Below are 22,436 nucleotides of genomic sequence, written 5' to 3'. Positions count from 1 at the left end.
CTTTGTCCTTAGCATCTATGGGTTGATAATTCTGGAAACCATCATAGCTGCTGGTGATCTGAAGTCCCTCCAGCAATTGGCTGGCTGTGACTGCCCTGAGGCTAAAACCTTAGGCTTGAGTGGGGCTGGGCTTGGCTCCCAGAGCACTGTGCTGGCCCCTTCCTGCCAGCCTGCTGGGCTGTCCTCAGCAGGAGGTTATCTTCTCTCTGTCACTTTGTGGGTTCTGTAGCTCCAAAGTTTGTCTAGAGTCATTTTTACATGAATTGGAGGAAGTGGCTCTATGATTCCTTTCAGCATAATATAGTTTCCCTGTTTATGTATTTATATTTCTGAATGTTTGCTTTTAGATTTGTCAGGTAGTATGACTACAACTCCTGCTTTTGCAGATTCAACTACTGCATAGTAGAATTATTTTCCCTACTCCCTTGTCCTTGTTTTGTACACTACAGATGATAGTGATGTATTTTCTTATTCAGTCTGTCACTGTTTCATCTTATTGGGTTATTTAATTCATTCATGTTTAAAGTTGTGAGAATTAGGTTTGTATTTTCCTCCATTCATCTCTAATTTTGTTTTGTTGTGATGTTGTAATTTCCACCACTGTGCTCCTCACTCTCTTTGGCTGAAAACACAAAACTATGTCTCATAATTTATTTTAATCTTTTTTTTAAGGTGGCCCTATTCCCACTGGCTTTCTTTCCCTTATGCCCAATCTCCCCAACCTCCCCAACCTATTTATCCCACTTTACCTTTGTAGTGTTTTCTTCTAACCTGGAATCTTTGTTTTTTCTTTGTGGAGTGGGGAAGGCTGGGCAATTGGGGTTAAATGACTTGCCCAAAGTCACATGGCTAGTAAGTGTTAAGTGTCTGAGGCTGGATTTGAATTCAGGTGCCCCTGACTCCAGGGCCAGTGTTCTATTCACTGAACCACCTAGCCACCCCTCCTAACCTGGAATCTTACTGTAGTTCTTACAGCCTCTCTAAAATGGCCAGACAGGCAAGAGAGAACTACTTCCTGCTGAAGGCAAAGAGTTTTATAAATCTTAAAGCACTACATAATAGTGAATTGACATTATTTCATTTTTCTCATCTTATCTGATGGAGTTCAGATAGACTCCATCCCAGGACAAGTAGCTATTCTACTTTTATTCTTTGTTTTATGAAATAGCAGAAGTGAATAAAACACATGTTTAATAGTTGAATGATACATAGGATACTCTGTAGGCTCACCGAAAGCATCCTTATCACAACTTCAGTAGAACAACAGGAATGATATTTACTTCATCTTGTTCTTACACGATTTATATTCCTCTGCTAGGTCTCCATATTTATTCCATATTGTTTAGAGATTATGAGTATAATAGTCTGGCAACATCTCTTAAACTGTTGTTCTTCAACTTTTATGGATCATTGCTGTACTGTGATAACTTTTGGCAATAATTCTATGAAAATTCTCCCATTATGTGTAGTTTATTGGTTGAGTTCTTCAAACTATCGTAAGGTACACTAATAGTATGAGGACTTGTTATCTATCAGTCCATAAAAGATGACAAGCTTCTGATGTATATTTCTACTCATTACGCCATATATTATTAGATATTTAGAAGATTCTAAATTCTGAAACTTGATTCATTGCACTTTCTACTACTTCCAAGCATTACCTCTCTTGATCACAAAGCCTAGGCTTTTTTAGGATAACCCTTTTGAAATTTCTGGTGACAGTGACTAGGCTGTAAATTGCTTTCATAAGTTCCTCCATCTCCACAAACAAATCTGCATGATTCAGAGATTTGCTTGATGCTTCTTCATCCACTTATTTTTGACTGGGTTTATGTGGATGCTGTCTGCTTGAGGTTTGGTTTCACTTGGATTTTGGCTGTTTTATAGGCTCTATTTGTAATAAACCATTTGGTTACATTTGAAAAACCCAATGGTGTATACCTCTTGTTAGTCTTTGCTTGGTGAAATGATTCTTACTTGTTTCAAAAGTATTTCTTTAGGTTTCTGAGCAGTTCATCATGTGTTCTGAGAATATGTATCACCCTTTTCTTTTTGACAAAGAAAGGCTAATCTACTCTAACAACTGTGCTATTCCAAACTTATTGTGGTTTATTTTACAGTTCATAAAGTAAAAATTAAGAAAGATATTAAATGGATGTTATTTGCTTTAAATGTGTTCTTCCCACTAATATTTAATTTCAAGATGCTAGCAAGTTTCTTAACATACTTAGTCGTTTTCTCCCTGAGGAATTCATGCTCAATAAAGAGGAAACCAAGGTAGGTGCTAGGAATAGGTTCTCTAACCTTAGTAAACACCTCCTGTCTGTTGATAAAATACATCAATGGTATATTCATCCTCCATTTACAACTGTGCAGAAGTATATCTTTCATTGATTGGCTGCCCCTCAAATTGGAGTCTGATCTGCCTCTTTGACAAACCCTTTCATTCACATTAGACCTGTATGTGTCTCCGAATCTTAAACTGCACCACAGAACCATCTTGCATTGCCATCTTCATACTAATATGGCTATGCATTTCAATCTTGAGGTTGGTGGTCAGTTGGTGATTTGGGGAATAGTTTTTGCCACAACAGCTCAGTAAATCATGCAATAAGGTATGGAAGCTTTGCACTGTACATCTGTAGAGGAACCATCCATCTGATGAAATCATAGATAACTGAAGTATAATTTTTGTTTAAGGTAAGTAGTCATGAAAACCCTAAAACATTAATCTTACAATAAGGATTCCAATAGATACAATTTGCAGATTTTCCCTTTTGTGGAAAGCCTATGGCCAAAGACTTCAGTTAAATAGGAGCCAAGCCACTTATATGAGATATCTGCCAGTTGAGGGAATTGAATTAGATGCTGCTCAAAGTTGACAAGTTGCTTCACCTCTCTGGCCCTTGGTTTACCAATCTGTAAAATTTAGGTTAGATCACCTTTAAGGTCCCTTTCTACTGTCTATTCTTTAGATAGTTAGTCATGGAGTATTCAAAATACATGATGGAGACTTAGATGGCAAAAATTACTGGAAAAATTATTTTGAGGTATAGCAATGTTAATATTTTTGGCTATAAGGGTGACTAGGTGGTGCAGTGAATAGAGCACTGTGATAGTAATGGCAATTAAAGATTCCCCTGTATTGGCTTGGTTTTCAAATTGATTGTGTTAAAACCCAGAGCTTGTTAATCCCACCTGTGGGATGGACTTGTTGATGTGAAAAGAAAGTCCTGAACTGGGAGGAGCTGGTGACTGTAGATTTGGAGAGACAAGAGAGAGGCAGAAGAACTTTTTTTTTGGAAGCAGCACCTCGTGGAGAGAGAGAGACTAAGAGAATTGCTGGTGGCTGCTTTGAATTGCCCTGGACTTTTGAGGAGACATGGCTGTTTTGCTGGTACTTTGTCTGTTTTGATGTTGTTTTGCCAGATTTGTCCACTGGTGAAAGACAGTCCTGTTGTTGAAGAAGTCCTGGAACCTGGCTTTTGGTTAAGAAGCCCTGAGACTGTCCTGCAGACAGAGAGTGAATACTGTCCACTGGTGAAGGACAGTGCTGTTGTTGCAGGGGTCTGGGAACCTTTCTGTTGGTTCAGAAGCCCTGAAGAAGGATTTTCTTGTTGTATGTTCACAGAAATCCTGGAAGAGGGTTTTGCTAATGTTTTCAGGGGTTCTAGGACTGTTCTGCAGACAGAGGATGAATTAATGAAGGGACTGGCAATGTATCTTGTGGCCTTGCTAAGCCTTGTCTCCCCAGGAACTAAGATTGCTGAGAACTTGCCTCATGTCAAGATGAAGAAAAGACCTCCATTTGGGTATTAAGTGCTGTGTTTAAACTTGATGTAACTCTGGGGTAGATTTAATTGAGATCCAGGGGTGGGGAACTTTTGACCTTTTGGTGCTCTGTGATTGACAAATGAAGGTACTTTACTTATGTTTGGAAACTAATCTCCATTTGAGAAGAGGGGCTTTGTGGTGGGCTAAATGAAAGTATAGCCTAGGGGTGGAGAAGTATTTAGAACAGAGACTTTGTAATTGATTGAATGATTGGAAGGTCCTGGGGTGGGGTAGTACTTGGAGATTATTTAATCACACTTATTAAATAATAAATAAAAAATAAACATCATTCCTGTATTTGGAATGATGTCATGTTTTGATCTTCTCTGTTCTTGGTTGGTCACTGAATAAAATGGAGAGCACCTATGCTGGTATTTTGAACCTTGGGAAGTTGCCTTTCCTTGGCATTACATTACATTACAAGCACTGGCCTTGGAGTCAGGAGGACCTGAGTTCAAATCTGGCCTCAGACACTTGACACAATTACTAGCCATGTGACCTTGGGCAAGTCACTTAACCCCAATTGCCTTCCAAAAAGCAAAATATATATATTGGGGGGGGGGGAAGGGGGCTACTGTTCAGACCCATGATTTCATTGATAAAAAAACAGGGAACTCTGAAATGAAAAAAATTCCATTTGCCAATGAATATCAGTTGCTCCACCACTTACTAATCTTATAGCTACCTGGAGCACTAAGAAATTAAAATAAATTGCCCATGTCCACACAGCATGTGGCAGAAGAACTTGAAACAGGATCATTCTGACTCGGGGTTTGGTCCTCTTATCTACTATAGGATACTGTCTTTCACATATAAGGAAGATTTTCCTTACAATCAGTTGTTTCAAGTTTGAACATCTTACCAAGGGTGGAGGAACAGAACCTCCTTAATTGTTGATAAGTTTTAGAGACAGTAGGCAACTGAAGCCAAGTGCCACAACAAGAGCAATATGTAGATGTGAGAACAGGGGGCAGCTAGGTGGCCGCAGTAAATAGAGCACTGACCCTGGAGTCAGGAGGACTTGAGTTCAAATCTGGCCTCTGCCACTTGACACTTACTAGCTGTGTGACCTTGGGCAAGTCACTTAACCCCAGTTGCCTTCTTAAAAAAAAAAAAGTGAGAACAGGTTCTGACAAACTGGAGACCAGGAAAGTGAAAGCCATGGGGGAAGCAGGGTCACCTCTGAGATCCTCTAGTAAAGGAGCTCTTGTAGGAAATGTATCGAAACGCATTTTGTAGCACTGAACAGAATGACTGCCCTCCCTCTCCACCTCCATATAAGCTCCAAGAGGTTGAGTGCCGACTTCCTAAAGCTTTTTAAATTGTGCTTATTTTCCTTGTCATTCAGTATCAGAAACATAGTTAACCATTGCATTGCTGAATTATATGTAGCCTTGCTCAAATCAGCAGAGAGAAATCATGTACAATGGAGGAGGCAAGAGATAGTTTTACAATTGTGGTATTTGACAGAACAGTTTTCTGGGTGGGGACTCAGAAACTGGGAGTTTTCTCCAGGAGTAAGCTTGGTGGCTCTGGCCAGGTGGTGGGTGGGTGGCACTGTGACTAATGAAAAGGAAGCCTTTATGCTATGTTTTTCCCCCATTGTTTCCTGGGGCATAGTTTCCAAGGAAAACAATTTTTCTGGTAGGGAAAGGCAACCAAGGAATAACTGGGAGTGTACCTGATCCATTTATGTGTTTGGAGTCAAAGAGACTCCAAAACTCCATTCACCAGCATAGCTCCATACCATACCACCACTATATGTAAAATGAAGATGTTGAGGAAAAAGTGTTTTGTAAGTTGTTAAGCACTATAAATCCAACCTGGTCTGGCTGGCAATAAAACGAACCCGTTTCTTCTCTGACAAAGATTTTTAAGGTTGAGGGAAAAGAAGACACTTTTAGACACTTATGGCAGACAAGGAAGTTCAGCTGTGAGGTATATTTTGTGAACTGAGTACTCAGATGCTAAATATTGTCAAGATTTGGACAAAGAGTTTTGTAATTTTAACTCCCCTCAGCACAACAAAGAAGCAAAAGCATGAATGGAGGAAACAAGTCACGCATCACACATAAGTGTTTGTGTATAGTTCAGCCCAGTCTTCACAGTCCTTCCTGAGGGGGGAAAAATTATGAAGTGATCCACCTTCGTTACCACACCAGCCACATCTGAATATCAAACACCACCAATAGGCAGATAAGCACAAAAACCTGGGGAGACTCCCCAGACTACCAGCGCTTCCAGGCTGGCTCTCACAACCAGAATTTTAGGAAGTAACTCTTGTGAAGTGTCAGTCATCCCCACCAAATGACAAGCACCTGACACCCAGAGGGCAAGCAGGCCAGTCTGGTTGAAGTAGCAAGACATCCTGAGATAGATGAGGCAGCATGTGATAGGTAAGTCAAACCACTGTCACCACCTCAGCTACCATACCCTCTAAGAGCCTGATAGGGATAAGACTAGGACCCTGAACCCAGAAACCATGGAAATAGCAATGCTCCCACCATGATGCCCAAAGACATCATCCTTAGAAGCAACTCCTTACACAGAGGCTACAGTTGCTCAGAGCCTGGAAAGAAGAGTTCTTGTCACCAAAGTCATATGTGTTTGTCAAAGGATTCAGCATCAGAAACTGATGTGATTTGTCAGTGAAAATGACAATAAACAAGAATTACCATTTGTTTTATTGCTGCACCATAAGGATCATGGGACTTTCCCATTTGATTTATACCTGAAAACTTTCCATATGTTCTGTCTCCACTATTATTGGAATGTGAAGACTATCTTTTCTATTTACATACTCATGACTTAGTATAGCAATCTGCATATAGGAAGTACTCAAAAATACTTTTTTCATTTGTTCATTCATTCTGGGCACCACATTTCAGGAAGAATACTGACAACCCAGAATGCAACCTGAGGAAGGTGACCGGGATGGTGGAGGAGAGAATAGTCCCTATCACAAAGGAATCCATTGAAGAAACTATGAATGTTTAGCCTAGAGATGAGAAAACAAGTTGAGGGCCATGATGCTGTCTTCAAAAGTATATGAAGTACTATCATGTATAAAAGGGATTGGATTATTTTAATTGGCCTGAGCAGAAAGAATTAAAAGTAATGGGTAGAAGGAACAAAAGCATTTCAATGAAAAGAATTTCCTAATAGAACTAACTGTCCAGAAGAGGAATAGATTGCCTTAAGAAGTAGTGAATTCCCTCACACTAAAGATCATCAAGCAAAGACTAGATAATAACTTATTTAACATATTACAAAATGGATTCTTAATGAGGTACAAATTGATGTAGATGGCTTCTGAGATCCTTTCTTCTTCTTGAACGTATGTGATCTAATTCACTGGCTAAAATACTATTTTAGGACCATCTGTGGATATCTCATTAGATCCATAATGGAAAAGTGACTAACATGCTATTTAAGCCAGATCCATTCATTTCTACTGTTTCTCATGATCTAAAAGAATACTGGCAACTGACAGTTCCTATAATTCCAGAGGCATTTAGAGGTTTCAGAAAGGCCCAAATGCCCCCATACTCTTCCTTTGCTTGAACACTTCATCCCTTGAGAATGATGCTGACTTCAAAAGGATAACTGGTTTTAAGTCTCAGCTCTGACATTTACCAACTGTATGATTCTGAGTCTAACCTTTTTGAGCCTGTTTCCTCATTTATAATATGGGGGCAACAATGTTTACACTACCCACTTTACAAGGTTGTTATTATATTTAAAACACTGACACTACAAAGTGTAAATTCTATATAGGTCATTGTTAGAGGTAAAGGTCCAAACTTGAAACAGAGCAGATGCACACTTAATTATAGAACATCTAAGCAAATGATGGTAGATGAATATACTGGAATATTGCCCATTACTCACAGGGTAATTAAGTCATAAGAAATGGTAACTATGAGACACAGGAAGACATGTATGAATAGATGTAAAGCAGAACCATGAAAACAATATACATGACCACCACAATGTAAATGAAAAGAACAACAATAAAATATACTGAGACCTAAAACTCTGTAATTATAATTGACAAGCTTGGCCCCAAAAAAGATAAATGAAAATGCATCTCTCTCCTTTCTTTGAAGAAGTGGGAGACCTACAAAGGTAGAATAAATCATATACTGATAGACTTAGTTGATGTATTGGTTTTATTGATTTTTTAAAAAATTTCTCTTTCATTGTTAGAAGGGGACAGGAATGGAAAGTAATATATTGGGAAATTAAGATATAAAATAAAAACATCAGTACAAAAATGGAGCTGTTCTATTTCATATATCTTGGAATGAAGGTCATAAAAGAGAGAGAAGGAAAGAGGATGAGGGCATCAGGAATCCAGGGACTAGAGTTAGGGAGAAATGAGAAGAAAGAGTACATGTAATCAAAGAGACAAGGGAATCAGAAATGGGCAGGTCTGTAGGTCTTTGAATAGAGTTGATTCTATGTGTAATTTTTCAAAACAAATTAAATCTTCAGATTTCTTTTTCCTACCCATATAGATATTCAATAACAAAGAAAGAGAAAAGGAAATGAAAAAAAAAGCAGACTTTATTCAACATCTTTGAGATGAGTTGTTTGGTATTTTTATGCCCATCACTTTATCTGGCACATATGAAGTAACATGGATATACCAAGACACAGCTTTCAGTGGCAGGTCTCCTCAAAGATGAGCAAAGTCAACTTAGTTACCCTTACAGTTTTCATATTTATTGAACAAACCCTACTAAAATAGCTAAAATACAATGGATACTTGTAGTGCATTATTAAAGATCACATTACAAAAGCCTGCATTTTCAGCAATACACAACTGCAACAATTCATAAATGCCACAACTGCTAAATACGATTTCTTGCTCTATATACAGCACAGCTGGCATAACTTAAACTAAGAAAAAGAGGGTTGGGGGAATGCACAAGAAAGGGGATACAATGAGAGTGGGAAGGAAAAGGCAGAGAAGGAAATGAAGTGCATGCAGTGGGATTTAACAGTCAAAAGCTAAACAGTTCAGAACAAGGCCTGCCCTGTCAAAGGAAGAGCTAAAAAGACAGAGTTATATAAAAAAAATTAAGGTGGGCTTTCAGACCGTGGCTAACACAACATTTCATGAGTAGATGGTATTGTCTGGTTTACTTTTTGTCAGTTTCACTGGGAACAAGAACAAAAATGTAAAATCTACATCTTGATAAGACTGCCAATACTTGTTCTGCCATTTAAAAAAATGAGACATTCCATTTTAATTTTTAAAGGAAGGAGTAATTGTCATATTCTTATGGATTTTAAAGAGCTCATTTAAAAATCTGTCCCCTTTTCCAAATGTCTCCCAAATAGTAATTTTAAAAAAGAGTTGCATAAAAACCGTTGTAAAATTATTGCTTTTCTTTTCTCTAAGTTAGGCAGGCAAGGGTACAGAGAGGAGATTTATAAGTAAATTACATTTTGTGGTTGCTCCCGCTACAACTGCATATTATGAGCACATTGCTGTAATGTCAGTGCTTCACGGGCTTTAGGAGTATTCACTCTCCCTACAACATTGAATAAGAAAGCCACACTGAAGACACAAGAAAACATGTCAGTCCAGTCTAAAGAACAACATTCAAGAAAACAAAGTACCAACACCTTCTTAGGACATGGAAAAAAAAATAACTCCATCAGAGCTACCTTGCCAAGGAGCATGTTTAAAGTCCAAAATAGCACCATTCATCAGTGTCTCAAACCCTGTGGCAGCATCTCAATCACTTACCACAAGGAAACAATGAGTTTCAAACTACTTCTATACATCAAAAGAGTACATGGGTAAAATATAGAGATATACAGACAATTGATGAACATAAACTACTAGGCTTGTTACATCTAAATGAAAAAGAAAATGGGGACTCTCAGCCTCTGCAAGGAGCAGTTGGGAGCTATGTGAGTGAAAAGTAAAAATTTACCAGTTGCATACGAGCAGTGAGAATGTGAATAGTGGAAAACAATGTTGTAAGAGAACCAGGCCTGAAGGCCCACCTGTAATGTTTGTAAACATGGATTCACAGTGTGAAATTCTGAATTTTCACTTTAGTCAGAATGATTAAAAACTGATTTTATGATACATATTTGTCCACTGTAATTCTCTAAAGGAAGGCTCAGAGTCCCATAGTTTCTTCTTATACTTGATGATTTACACAGAAACAATTTCCATATATGACACTATGACTTCATCATTACCCATACATCATATGTAATACAAATGGAGGAATTATGATTAAAAAGTGTAGAGGTAATTGATTCTTGTGGAACAGTGTCCATCGCCACTGAACAGAATCAGGGATGCAGCTGCAATCTCATCTTGTTTTTTTCGATTAACTTCCCTTGGAACAGGGGCATTCTCCTGAAATGTGAGCACACACACATATACACAGAGAGTTAGCAACATTTCTTTTTTTAAATTTTTTTTTTTAAGCAATTGGGGTTAAGTAACTTGCTCAAGGTTACACGGCCAGTTATTTCTGGGTGTGGTGCTAAGTATCAGAGCCCAGATTCGATCCCAGGTAATCCCAACTCTGGGGCCGGTGTTCTTACTCACTGAGCCACCTGGCCACCCCTAAGCAATTGGGGTTAGGTAACTTGCTCAAGGTTACACGGTCAGTTATTTCTGGGTGGGTACTAAGTGTCTGAGCCCAGATTCGATCCCAGGTCATCCCGACTCTGGGGCCGGTGCTCTTACCCGCTGTGCTACCTGGCTTCCCCTGCAACATTTCTTTAATAGTTACTAATTTGCTTCCCACTATCCCATGACAGTTCTGAACTTAAAATATTTGCATATCAAACAGTGAACTTCAATATAAACATTAGGGACACACGTAAATGTTTAGCAAGACAAAAGTAATTTTTAAAAATATTCTTTTCTGAGCTTTTCATCTGGCATGCAGGATAACCTTGGCTAGATTAAACTAGAAGACTAGCCTTATGAATTAATACTGTTAGGAAATCTATACAGGGTCCAGAGTTTTCTAGGATATCTGTTCTTCTGGCTATTTATTTGTTCATTTATATGTTTTATACATCTATCTGTCTGTCTATCTATCTACCTATCTGCCTTAGCTTCTATCATCTTCTCTGAGAAGCATTACCATTCTCTATTAAGTGTATGTTGGGCCTGGATTATAATCCCACCCTTGCTACTTACTGATTTGCCAGCTCCCCTGAAGCCATCCATTTCATGCCTTTGAGCCTCAGCTTTCTTACCTTTAAAATGAATGTAATAATGCTGTAGTACCTACTTCAAAGGATTTTTGTAAAGTTCAAATTATGTTTTGCGAAGTGCTTTGAAACTTTAAAAAGCTATAAAAATGTCAGTTGAACCTACTGTTATTATTTTCCCCTGTCCCTCATCTAGTTTTAGCCAGAAAGCTTAGAACTCAGACATCCTGTTCTTCCCTCTGACTCATGTTGTCTTTCTGATAAATAGCAAAGTATAGAAGCTAAAGCAAAACAAACAATAATAGAACAGGATCATAATGAACCAAATTTAACATATAATTGAACTGATAAAAAAAAGTCATGATTCTTTTTTTTTTGGAGGCAATTGGGGTTGAACTACTTGCCCAAGGTCACACAGCTAGTAAGTGTCAAGTGTCTAAGGGCAAATCTGAACTCAGATCCTCCTGACTCCAGGGCTGGTGTTCTATTCACTGAGCCACCTAGCTGCCCCAAATGGAACTGATAAAAAAAAATCACTTCCTTCCACGTGTCCCATATTAAATATCAGCTCTATCTGTTTTATGTGTTTTGGTGAATTCTCTGGTTTCTTCATATGTAAATTCTAGTTATGACCATATTCATTCTTGGAGTGTATGTGAGAAGTTCTAATAAATAGAATTTCCATAAATCCAAAGAAAAGTGCAGTATAAACTCCAAGTGAGCTTACCTTTTACTGATTTGTACTTTGGCTGGTTTCATTAGAGTAAAGGGCACCAAACCAGAAAATGAAAATGAAAATACACAGACACTTTTGTTGATCTAAGCAAATTCCCAACTGTAGCATTTTGGGTAGTTCTTTTCAACTGTGAAAATAATTCCAATCTTGACATTCTGTCATGTGATCATAAGATAAAGAAACTTGCTGTGGCTCCTGCAAGTTTTAAAACAACTTTCTTTGTCAGCCACCCAGTTTACATGGTTCACAGTATGAAAAACACTTCAATTTCTGGTTAGTGAGACAGCAAAAGCTGCAAATTTCATCATTATTATAGCCTAGGATGGGCATGGAGGAAAATCAAAAATGTTTCACTAAATAATTAAACCTTTCACATGGTTGTAAGAACATCAATCTGCCTTTTTTGGGATCAGACCAATAATCTACAAAAGTAATTAATATTTTCCTAAAACCCTGGAAATAACATTTACAGAATTTTTCTGGATCTCATTCTTGATAATCATCTACTTCTTTTCCATGGAACGCTCCCCTTCCTCATAATGCAAGATACAGGACACACAGAATGAAGCAGAGAGTTGGTTAAGTGTCTGATGAATTCAGAAACACCAACCCTAGACAAAACTATTTTTTCTTCTAATACATCCCCATTCAATCTCTATCAAACAGAGTCGGGATCACATAACTTCTCATAAAAATTTTAAATAAAAAAAAAATACAAACTCTTGAACCCAACATTTAAGGTCCTCTACTATCTATTTCTACTCTATTAAACTTATTCAAATAAGGCCCGTACAAACACTCTTAGGTTCGACTCTAGCCAAACTGGAATATCTTCCATTTCCCTGATGTTGTCCTGCCCTCTACCACCTCTCTGCGGTTCTGCAGCTCATCTCACATGCCTGGAAATGTCTGTCTTCCAGAGCTCCATCTGAGATCCCCATCACTTTCTTCAAGGTCTAACTCAGATGGCGGCCCTTCCACGAAGTTTTCCCTGCTTCCCACAACCAAAAACGTTATCGCCATCTCAAATGTTCCTAGGGCACTTTGTTTAGATTTCTCCCTTTGCCCTTTTCACTTCTAAGACTTTATAAGATTTATGTGTATACATTACCCCCCTATTCCAACACCATGTCCTTGAAGGCAGGCACTGAGTAATTTTTCATCTTTTTTTTCTATCACTAGTACCTAGAACAGAGTTGTCTATTCATCCATCTATCTATCTATCTATCTATCTATCTATCTATCTATCTATCTGTCTGTCTGTCTGTCTGTCTGTCTGTCTGTCTGTCTGTCTGTCTGTCTATCATCCAGACCTACTCCTTCCAGAGTAGATCAGCAAATCACCTATGAATTATAGTCTTAAAATATCTCCCAGCAGACTAAGTTCAGTGACGTGGCTATGGTCACATAACCAGTATGTTAAGACAGGATTTGAATCCAAGACTTCCTTATTCCAAAGCTACTCTTTTTTCATACTGTCTTTCATGCCTTACACACTGTAGTAGCTTCTTAACAAAATTTTTGTTAAGAAGTTTAAGGAGGGGGGTCCATTAAATCAATCATCTAATCAGCCTACTCTACTTAAAGAAAAGTAGCTTAATCAGATGAGAACAACTTTATGGAATCAATCAATAAATCAAGGATACTAGACTATGTATGAGAAATCTTTGAAAGCCAGAAATTTATTTATTGGTTTTAGTTAAGAAGAACAGGTCATGCCCCCATAGGTCTTCTATAAAATAGAAAGCCAATGCAAAATCTAAGCACTCAAGTGTCTAGCAGCAGAGAAGGGAAGAGACATTTCAGCTAAAGCCCTGAAAGGGAACATTCTAAGAGGAAGGAAACGAGCTTTGGTCTCCTTTCTCCCCCTTGACTAGAGAAGGATTTTGTGAACTTGGAGGTTCAGGGAAGTTGAACTTACTGGTATCCTAGCATTGTCCCTAGGACAGCAATGACCCGAAGCAGAGTGTAGGGCTGGATCTGGACAAAGGATACTTCCTGAGGAAAGGCAGCCTTAAGACTCTACAATAAATCTAGTCAAAAGCTATAGTATGACTAGAGGGAACTTAACTAAGGAGAGAAAGAGACTTCCAGAAACAAGGAACTGGGACTTACTGCTATGCCACATGTGTTTTGTAAGCCTGAGCTCACTTTACCCTAGATGTACTGGTGGAAAAGTGTATTACAGACTTTTGTGGGCGGGGAGGATATTTTATACAAACTGTTCTTACTACACCAACGTAATAAACATCCCTTTCTAAAAGTTAATTGTCTCACTGACAAACTGATAAAAGTTGATAATCACTGGAGTTAATACACTATTGAAGGATTCTAATTTAGCATTAGAAAACTATCCCCATCCCCTCAGGGTTACCCTTAGAACCAGGGTCTGAGTAGGGGGATGGAAAGATAACTCTAGAGTCTTTGCTACACTTGGATTAACTTTGCAAACTATGAAGGACTATAAAAACGAAAGCTGTTATTACTATATAAATGTTAGCTATGATCTTTATAGCATCTCTTCCTCTGGAGGCTTGGGAGAAAAAACAAATTTTTCATGTGGTTCTTTTTAGAAAGTCATGGAACACAGTAGCTATGAAAATCAGGGTTGACCAATAGGTTTGGATAATTTTTTTAAACACCAGAATAATGCCTAAGCATTTACAAAGAAGGGGAGAACATTCTTACCTTGCTGACTACTCCTTAATTTTGTTTGCTTTTTATGGGACAAATGAGCATAACTCCTGAGCATGTGTTCAGAGGTTTAAAATAAGATCTAAATATGTATGATGAAAGAGAGAGAGAGAGAGAGAGAGTCATCCAGGACAACAACACTACTGTAATTACGGTTCACTCAGCCAGGTAGAAATGGCAACACATAAAACAATCTTTTTCCACTTTCTTTTTTTTTCCACTTTTCATCTTATTTATTTACTAGATAATCCTACGCTAGAAAGCAGTCATTAGTAGACAAGGTAGCTGAGAATGAAGAAAAGCACAGAACACAGACTTCAAGCTAAAGACATCTAGCCCAACTCCTTCATCTAACAGATGAGGAAACTGAGGTTCAAATTATTAGATGATCTCTTCCTCCTAAAGACACAAGTTCCAAGATCCAGATTTATATGACTCAATATTATCTAGTTCACCACTCCTTTTAGCCCAGTGCATGAAACTCCTTTATATCATTCCCACCAATGATCAAGATAACACATGAATTTTATTTAAGAGCCTCAAAATTTCAGTTTCTCATCACCTTTCAATATATGCTATTACTCAAGGCATAACAGTATCAAATTTATGAAGTGCAAATAGGGGATAAAATTTTTGTATGTATGGAATATGAGTCTCTAAAGAATTTAAAATGAACATTGAATGGAGGGAAATGGAAATTCATACATTAGGTTGCAACATATAAAAAACTCAGGAGCTTTGAAGGCAGAAAGGAAGAAAGAATGTCATTAGGTACATGTATTATAGGAAGAAAAGATGGGTGTGTCAAATGATGAGTGCAAGGGATGACAAGTGGCCAGCCAGGAGAAATGGAGGAACTTGGAGGAGGCCATGAACAAGAGGTAAGTAGGATGGGTAGGCATGGATAGTTTGTGATCTTTGTTGGAAGGAAACCCTAAATCAATGAGATCACAGATCCATTTGAATATTAAATATTTATGGTGAATCACAAAAGCTATGAGAATTAAAAGTAACTAATTTCATTATTAAAACGTAATTCTAATTTTTGGGGAAAGAATATGGAAAAATGGCAGCTAGAGCTTTGTTACCTTGGGAAATCTTCCATCCTCTTGACTGTCTGGAAATGAGTCCTGACCAACACAAACTGTTAGTTCTGAGTAACAGATCTGTAGAAAAACAAGTATATACATGGTTTTATTAAAAAGATATGCTCTTAAACAACATATAACCCCAAATTCCCCCAAGTAGCCATTTCACTGCTAGTTATACCTCATTCAATATCCAAGTCTGTAAAATCAAGCACAAGCAGCTTTCCAGAGGACTGCTACTGTGAATAACTTTAAGGTTCTGATTACATAGTATAGTGAACTCACTATTTATTCAACAGCAAAACAATCACAGAGACCAAAGTACAACATTCCAACAATATAAGGTAACAACTTCTGAATCAATCAATATGAAGTACCCATCTAAAGTCTTCTTTTTTCTTGACTGGAGACTGACTTGCAATCATCCTTAACTCAAGCATTCTTAAAGAGTACAAAGTACAAAGGTCTCCCACCCCTAGGTCACAGTAAATCATGGTCTTGCCAGTCAACACTAAGTACCCAAGGAAAGGTCCTTTCATCTTGACTTGAGACTGACTCCCAAACTCCATGGTTCCTCTTCCATGCTTCCAGCTCTTGTCTGAATTCACCCAACTGTCACCTGGATTCACAGGCGGGTAGCTCCCAGTTCCTAGTCCAGCTCCACACATCAAGCTTAGCAGAGTTACAATAATGTTCACACACATTGCTGGCACTATCATCAATTCACTTTCTGCCTATGAAATCACCACAGACCAGCAGACAGGGTCTCTGTCTGAGAAACCAACACAAATCATCAATAAAGTCCCAGGACCTCTGAAAACATCAGTAAAACCCTCCTTCAGGTCTTCTGTAAACAGACAACAAGAAAGTCCTCTTTTAGGGCTTCTGAACCAGCGGTAAGTTCCCAGGGCTTCTATAACAGCAGCAACAAACTCTATCAGCAGACAGGTTTGACAAAGTAGCATCAACACAGACAGACAAAGTGCCGGCACCACAGCCACTCCTCTTCCCAGTTCTGCTTGATCCTTGCTTGTGCCCCTGCTTTTACATGGTCTTTTGGCAAGTTCCTCCCACTGTGGGCTTCACAAGTTCTGTTTCTAACAAAAACTTGATATAATCATAGTCAAGGCTCAAAGACACTCAAATAACTGAAACAAGAAGCTAAATACTTGAATAACTGAAACAAAGAGCTAAGCTTGCCATTACAAAGTCCCATTAATTCTTTCACACACCTGGGTTATATTCAGTTTATAAAGGAACTATAGGAACTTAGAACCTCTAGATCAATGGATATAATGTCTGTTAACATATGTCCTATAAACCAATACAACTTTCAGGTAACTTAATGATGGCATTTCATTATCATTAAGCAAATTCAGACTCTGAAAAAGTCCACTTTTTAAAAGTCATGTATGACTGAAACCTTTGCAAAAACTCAAAATTCATGAGATCAAAACAAATTAAACAATAAAGTGAATAAAACAATTGAAATTAACTGAAAGGTAAGCAAAATTGTTTGTATTCTGGTAGAGAAAAAGAAGACTGACGGACAGCTTTTTGGACAAAATTCCCCCCTTTACATATGACAAAGCCTAAAGTAATGTACTGACACAAGTGCAAAGGGAAAATACTTCTTTCTATTCATTTCCCTTTGCGTACGAATTCTTGATACATTTATGTGGTCACAAAAAAGGTAATTTTCCCACAACAATAAAAAAGCAATGAAGGAAATACCTGAGTGGTCTGAGGGTGTGTAGGAAGGCAGCAATGGCCAAGAATAACCTCAAGAATACCTAATTGAATCAGGAGTAAGTAGTGAAGAACATGAACACATGAAATTAATTGAATAAATAATTCTTTTCTAAATACACAAATGATTCTCATAAGAATGCTGCTAATCAGCCATTTTTTATATTCACTAAGGACAGGGGAAAAAAAGCTGAAATTTAAGCAACAGATTACAGTTAGATATATGAAAATTTCTTGGCAATAAGGGCTATTAAATATAAAAGGTTACTAAGGGAAGCTGTGAAATCTTCTGGGAAAAATTTTTGGAGTTGAAAACTATCCTTCAGAGCTAAGTTACTGTAGACAACTGCAAAGTCATGTCATCGTTTCCCTGATGTCACGGTCCTCTTCAAGAAGGAAGGACGAACACAACAGCTGAAGACTAAGTTTACTTATTTGTAGGAAGGGCGTATTTTACCCTTTAAGATCTCATTCAGGATGTCTCATTTTGAAAAATCCTAATACTTCACCACAACACACTTAATAGATTAATGCATAGATATGGATGGTATTTTTGCTTCCTAAAGTAGAGGTTAAGTTAGTTTTATCACTAGAATAACTGCAACCATTTTTTCATCCCACTCTATTCTATCCAAAGGGGTCTTACTATATGGGAAGTTATAAATCATTGTCCTCTCTCTCATCTCCAGCACTTGGCGCCTTTCAAATCTTATATCCTATGATATAATTACCCACTACTTATATCCTTAAACTGTACTAATCTATAAATATTTCCTCAAAATTAATGAATGGAGAGGCAAAGTGAGTCTAGATGCTCATCATATACCTCCACATTTACTAATAAAAACTTTCTACCTTAAATGGTCCTAACCAAGTCTACTTCTAACCAGGTATATTTCCCATGGCCCACACTCTCATCCTCTGCTAAGAAATTATTCCATGACCTACATTATTTCTTAGGTTAAATTTTAGCAAGAAGTAAATTCCTGACTCTCCTGTTCAAATAGGAATGGGATGCAAAAAAAAATAAAATCTGATTTGAAAGCTTAAAACAAAAACAAACACTCACAAAAACAGTTAAACCTTAGCTCTAGAGGATTCAAAAGTGACTGAATATATACTTAACATAAGTACAAGCAACAATTTACAAAATGATTACATTTGGTTATTTCTACTCTCATGATCTTGGATCTTCCAATATACATAAGAAATAATATGGTTGTAAATATTGATTAAATTATCTTACTCACATGAATACTTCTCAACTGAAATCAAGTAAATGTCATTTTAAAATTTTTGGTATTTCTTAGGCCCTTCTAGGCACAGGATTACTGCAAGACTGCATCATTTTTTATTTTTTTTTATTTTTTTTGCTTTTTGGAGGGCAACTGGGATTAAGTGACTTGTCCAAGGTCGCATGGCTAGTTTTTGTGTTAAGTGTCTGAGTCCGGATTTGAACTCAGGTCCTCCTGACTCCAGGGCCGGTGCTCTATTCACTGCGTCACCTAACCGCCCCCATGCAAGACTGCATCTTGTCACCTTATTTTATTTATATGCTCAATATACTACATGAAATGCTAGGTGAGATGAATCAAAAGCTGGAATTAAGGCTGCTGAGAGAAATATAAACAACCTCAGTATGCAGATGACACCACTCTGATGGCAGAATGGAATTAAGAAGCCTCTTGATGAGGATGAAATAGGAGACTGTAAAAGCTGGCTTGAAGCTTAACATTCAAAAAAACTAAGAACATGGCAAATGGTCCCATCACTTCCTGGTAAATAGAGGGAGAAGAAATGGAAGCAGTATCAGATTTAATATTCTTGGGCTCAAAGATCACTGCAGATAGCAACTGCAAGTCATGAAATTAAAAGACACTTGTTCCTTAAGAGGAAAGCTGTGGTAAATCTGGACAGCGCACTAAAAAACAGAGACATCATTTTGCTGACAATGGTCTATATACTCAAAGCTAAGGTCAAAGTAGCAATGTATGACTGTGAGAACTATACTATAAGGGAAGTTGAGTGTTGCAGAATTAACGCTTTAGAATTATGCTCCTGGAGAAGACTTTTGAGAGTCGCTTTGACAGCAAGGAAACCAAATCAGTCAATCCTAAAAGAAATTAATTCAGACTATTCAGTGGAAGGTCAAATACTAAAGCTGAAGTTTATACACTTTGGCCTCATAATGAAAACATAGGGCCACTGGAAAAGATCTTGATTTTGAGGAAGACTGAAGGCAAAAGAAAAAGAGCAAAGGATGAGATGGATAGATAGTGTCATCAAAACAACAAATATGAACTTGGACAGACGTCGGGAGACAGTGGAGAACAGAAAGGACTGGCATGCTATGGTCCATGGATTCACAAGGAGTCGGACATGACTAAATGACTGAATACCACCACCAGTTAAACAATGCATTTGTAAAATTAGAATTTACTACTTAACTGGCAGAAAGGTAGTACAATCTACTTGTTAACACACAAGGAAAAATCAATGGGTACACACACACACACACACTTTTTGACAAAGCTGTCAGTGCTGTAATTAAGGTTAGTTTACTCCCAGGTGTTGCTAGTCATACTAGGAAAGTAAACTTAAACTCTAAATGGGTTACAAGGATCATTTTGCTGCAGCAGTATTAAATCAAAGGGTAGACAGTTCTAAAGGATGATGCAGCAATGCTCCCTTTCTGGAGATCAGGATTTAACCTTGGAATGTTTAAAAGGAACATACTTCTGCTGTTTTACCATGTCCTATGAATGAGACCCAAGATAAAATCCCACAGGAGGAGGAAAAGCTTAGCTGCTATAAGACAAGCAAAATGCCATTAGGAGTATTCTGTCATTTAGAAATCTCAAGTAGCACCTCAACTCAACTATAGGGAGAGAAATGGAAAAACATTTAAATGATGAATTACATTTTATAATACCTTGTAGCAGCAGGTAAACATTTCATTGAAAATACAGAAGGCAGGGGCGGCTAGGTGGCACAGTGAATAGAGCACCAGCCCTGGAGTCAGGAGGACCTGAGTTCAAATCCAGCCTCAGACACTTGACACTTACTAGCTGTGTGACCTTGGGCAGGTCACTTAACCCCAACTACCCTCCAAAAAAAAAAGCAAAAAAAAAATTATATATATATATATATATATACATATATAGAAGGCCTTAAATGCTAACTGTTGTGAATACTGAGCTACTCATAGTAAGGGAAAGGAGGATGAGGGAGATCAAAGAGAGAAATGGAGTGTGCAACACCATAATAAACAATTACAAAGAACCATTCCATTCTATTATCCCTATGGGGCCTTCTTCACTTCACTTAATTATCATACTATAAATGCCAACCAGTGCAATGAAATCAAAGACCTTTACCAGCTTATTATATAGCACTTGCTAATAGAACCAAAATTATCACATGTTCAAAACATGTGAAAGTATATTGCATTTTTAGCTAAAAATAAAAATTCTCTCCTTTCTCTCTCTGTCTCTTTCTCTCTCTCTGTTTTTGTTACTAAGCACAAGCCAATGCAGGTTAGGAGCAGGTAGGTGGTGGGGTGTATAGAGTGTCTGGCCTGGAATCAAGGACCTGAATTAAATCCAGTCTCAGACAACTAATAGCTGTGTGATCCTGGGCACATCACTTAACCCTGTTGGCCTCAGTTTCCTCATCTGTAAAATGAGCTGGAGAAGGATATGGAAAACCATTTAAGTATCTTTGCCATGAAAACCCCAAATGGGGTCATGAAGAGTCAGACATGATTGAAATGACTGAACAACAACTATGAAAGTTACAACAAATGTTTTCCTATTTTTTATATACCAACATTTACATAAAGTTTATCAGTACCTGTCAAAAAATAACATAAAAAGCACTGACAAGTTCTATGTGAATTACACATTGAAATAAGCTATTTACTAATAGGACTATAAATTCATTTTACATATTGTGAACAAATTAAAAAAAATTAAAAACATAGCTCTTTAGATCTATATAAGGAGGTACCTTACCTCAGAAAGCAACTAAGTTCAAAGGTTTTAACCTGAGGTCCCTGAATATGTGTGTATATGTGTAAATATATGTATGTATACACATCTATATATACCTACTGTGTACATATATATACACATATATACATACATGTTTATATCTATTTGATAATTATTTCCATATAATTTGTTTGGGGGACCAGACAGGATGTCAAAGTAAAAGGAAGTAATATGGCCCAGCACCCTACCTCACAACCACTCCATAAAGGCATAGAAAAACACCAGAACAATCCTGTTCAGGAAAACTAAAGGGGAAAAAATAACAGTGAATCAATTTTCTTACCCTGTGTTAAGATAGAGAGACTGAAAAAGGTCTTCAGGCACTGGGGAGTGAGTCTAGACATGGATTAACCTTCAGAAGCCTTACATTACCAGGGACACAGTTTACCTCCTGAAAACAAGCAACCCAAAATTAAACTTCCAGATCTAAGAAAAAAATACTGCAAGTAGTCAGAAAGCAAGAATTCAAATACCAAGGAGCCAGTCAAGATCACACAAGATTTGCTCATTTCTCTCCTACTCACTAACTCCCTCTCCCCCATTGAGGGAGTAAAAATGAAAAATAAAGCCCTCAGATTCAAAAAAACCAAGTGCCTAGATTGGTCATGTCCAAAAATACATGCGACTTTCTGGATTTTAATTAAATTCATTATATTTCTAGTGAAGGTGAATAATGTTCCATCTTCATTCTTTTGGAATATGGTTTATCATTGTGTTGATCAGAGTTCTAAAGTCTTTCAAAGCTGTTTTCCCTAAAGTGCTGATTAAATAGATAATTGTTTTCCTAGTTCTGAGAGTCTGTGTATTTTGTAGATCTAATGTATAGACATGGATTGCTGATTTCACTACAAAGTAGCTAATATTTGTATTTAAGAATTGGTTGTTTAAGGATGCTCTAACATGGTAACACTGAGTTAAGAAGAGATGATAGACCCCTCATCCTTCTAATGTTTCATCCAGTTAAACTTTATTCCTTTATAATCACCAATAAATGCCAAAGAGACTATATAGTGTACTGGACCCATTGTACAATGCTAACATTACATTTTGAGAAAAAATTCTCTGCTTTTGATATTGCTACAC

At 37.5% G+C, this 22,436-nt stretch overlaps 1 protein-coding gene and 1 long non-coding RNA gene across 12 annotated transcripts in view; one reads left to right on the top strand and one right to left on the bottom strand.

Moving 5' to 3' along the window:
• LOC138161364 (uncharacterized) overlaps nucleotides 1-22,436 on the top strand; it is a 46,725-nt gene that overhangs the window by 23,329 nt on the left and 960 nt on the right. The window lies entirely within an intron of this gene.
• The window catches only part of NREP (neuronal regeneration related protein), a 44,213-nt gene continuing 29,769 nt past the window's right edge, over nucleotides 7,993-22,436 (bottom strand). For 4 of the 11 annotated variants that reach the window (XM_069088195.1, XM_069088196.1, XM_069088194.1 and 1 more), the window contains 4 exons: nucleotides 21,637-21,744; nucleotides 15,553-15,630; nucleotides 11,021-11,079; nucleotides 7,993-10,222 (listed from right to left, as the gene is read on the bottom strand). In XM_069088195.1, coding sequence (XP_068944296.1) covers nucleotides 10,097-10,222; nucleotides 11,021-11,079; nucleotides 15,553-15,630; nucleotides 21,637-21,697 — 324 coding nt within the window. In that variant the 5' untranslated portion in view covers nucleotides 21,698-21,744 and the 3' untranslated portion in view covers nucleotides 7,993-10,096. The remainder of the gene's footprint in view (nucleotides 10,223-11,020; nucleotides 11,080-15,552; nucleotides 15,631-21,636; nucleotides 21,745-22,436) is intronic. The other 7 variants (XR_011168339.1, XR_011168340.1, XR_011168343.1 and 4 more) reach the window with 3 other exon arrangements.

This window comes from Petaurus breviceps, unplaced genomic scaffold, assembly GCF_028583685.1.
Source record: "Petaurus breviceps papuanus isolate PSGF00001 unplaced genomic scaffold, PetGlider_PUasm1.0 184, whole genome shotgun sequence".
In the NCBI taxonomy this organism is placed as follows: domain Eukaryota; kingdom Metazoa; phylum Chordata; class Mammalia; order Diprotodontia; family Petauridae; genus Petaurus; species Petaurus breviceps.
Note: the sequence above shows the minus strand (reverse complement) of the source record. Positions and strands in the feature narration are given on the sequence as shown.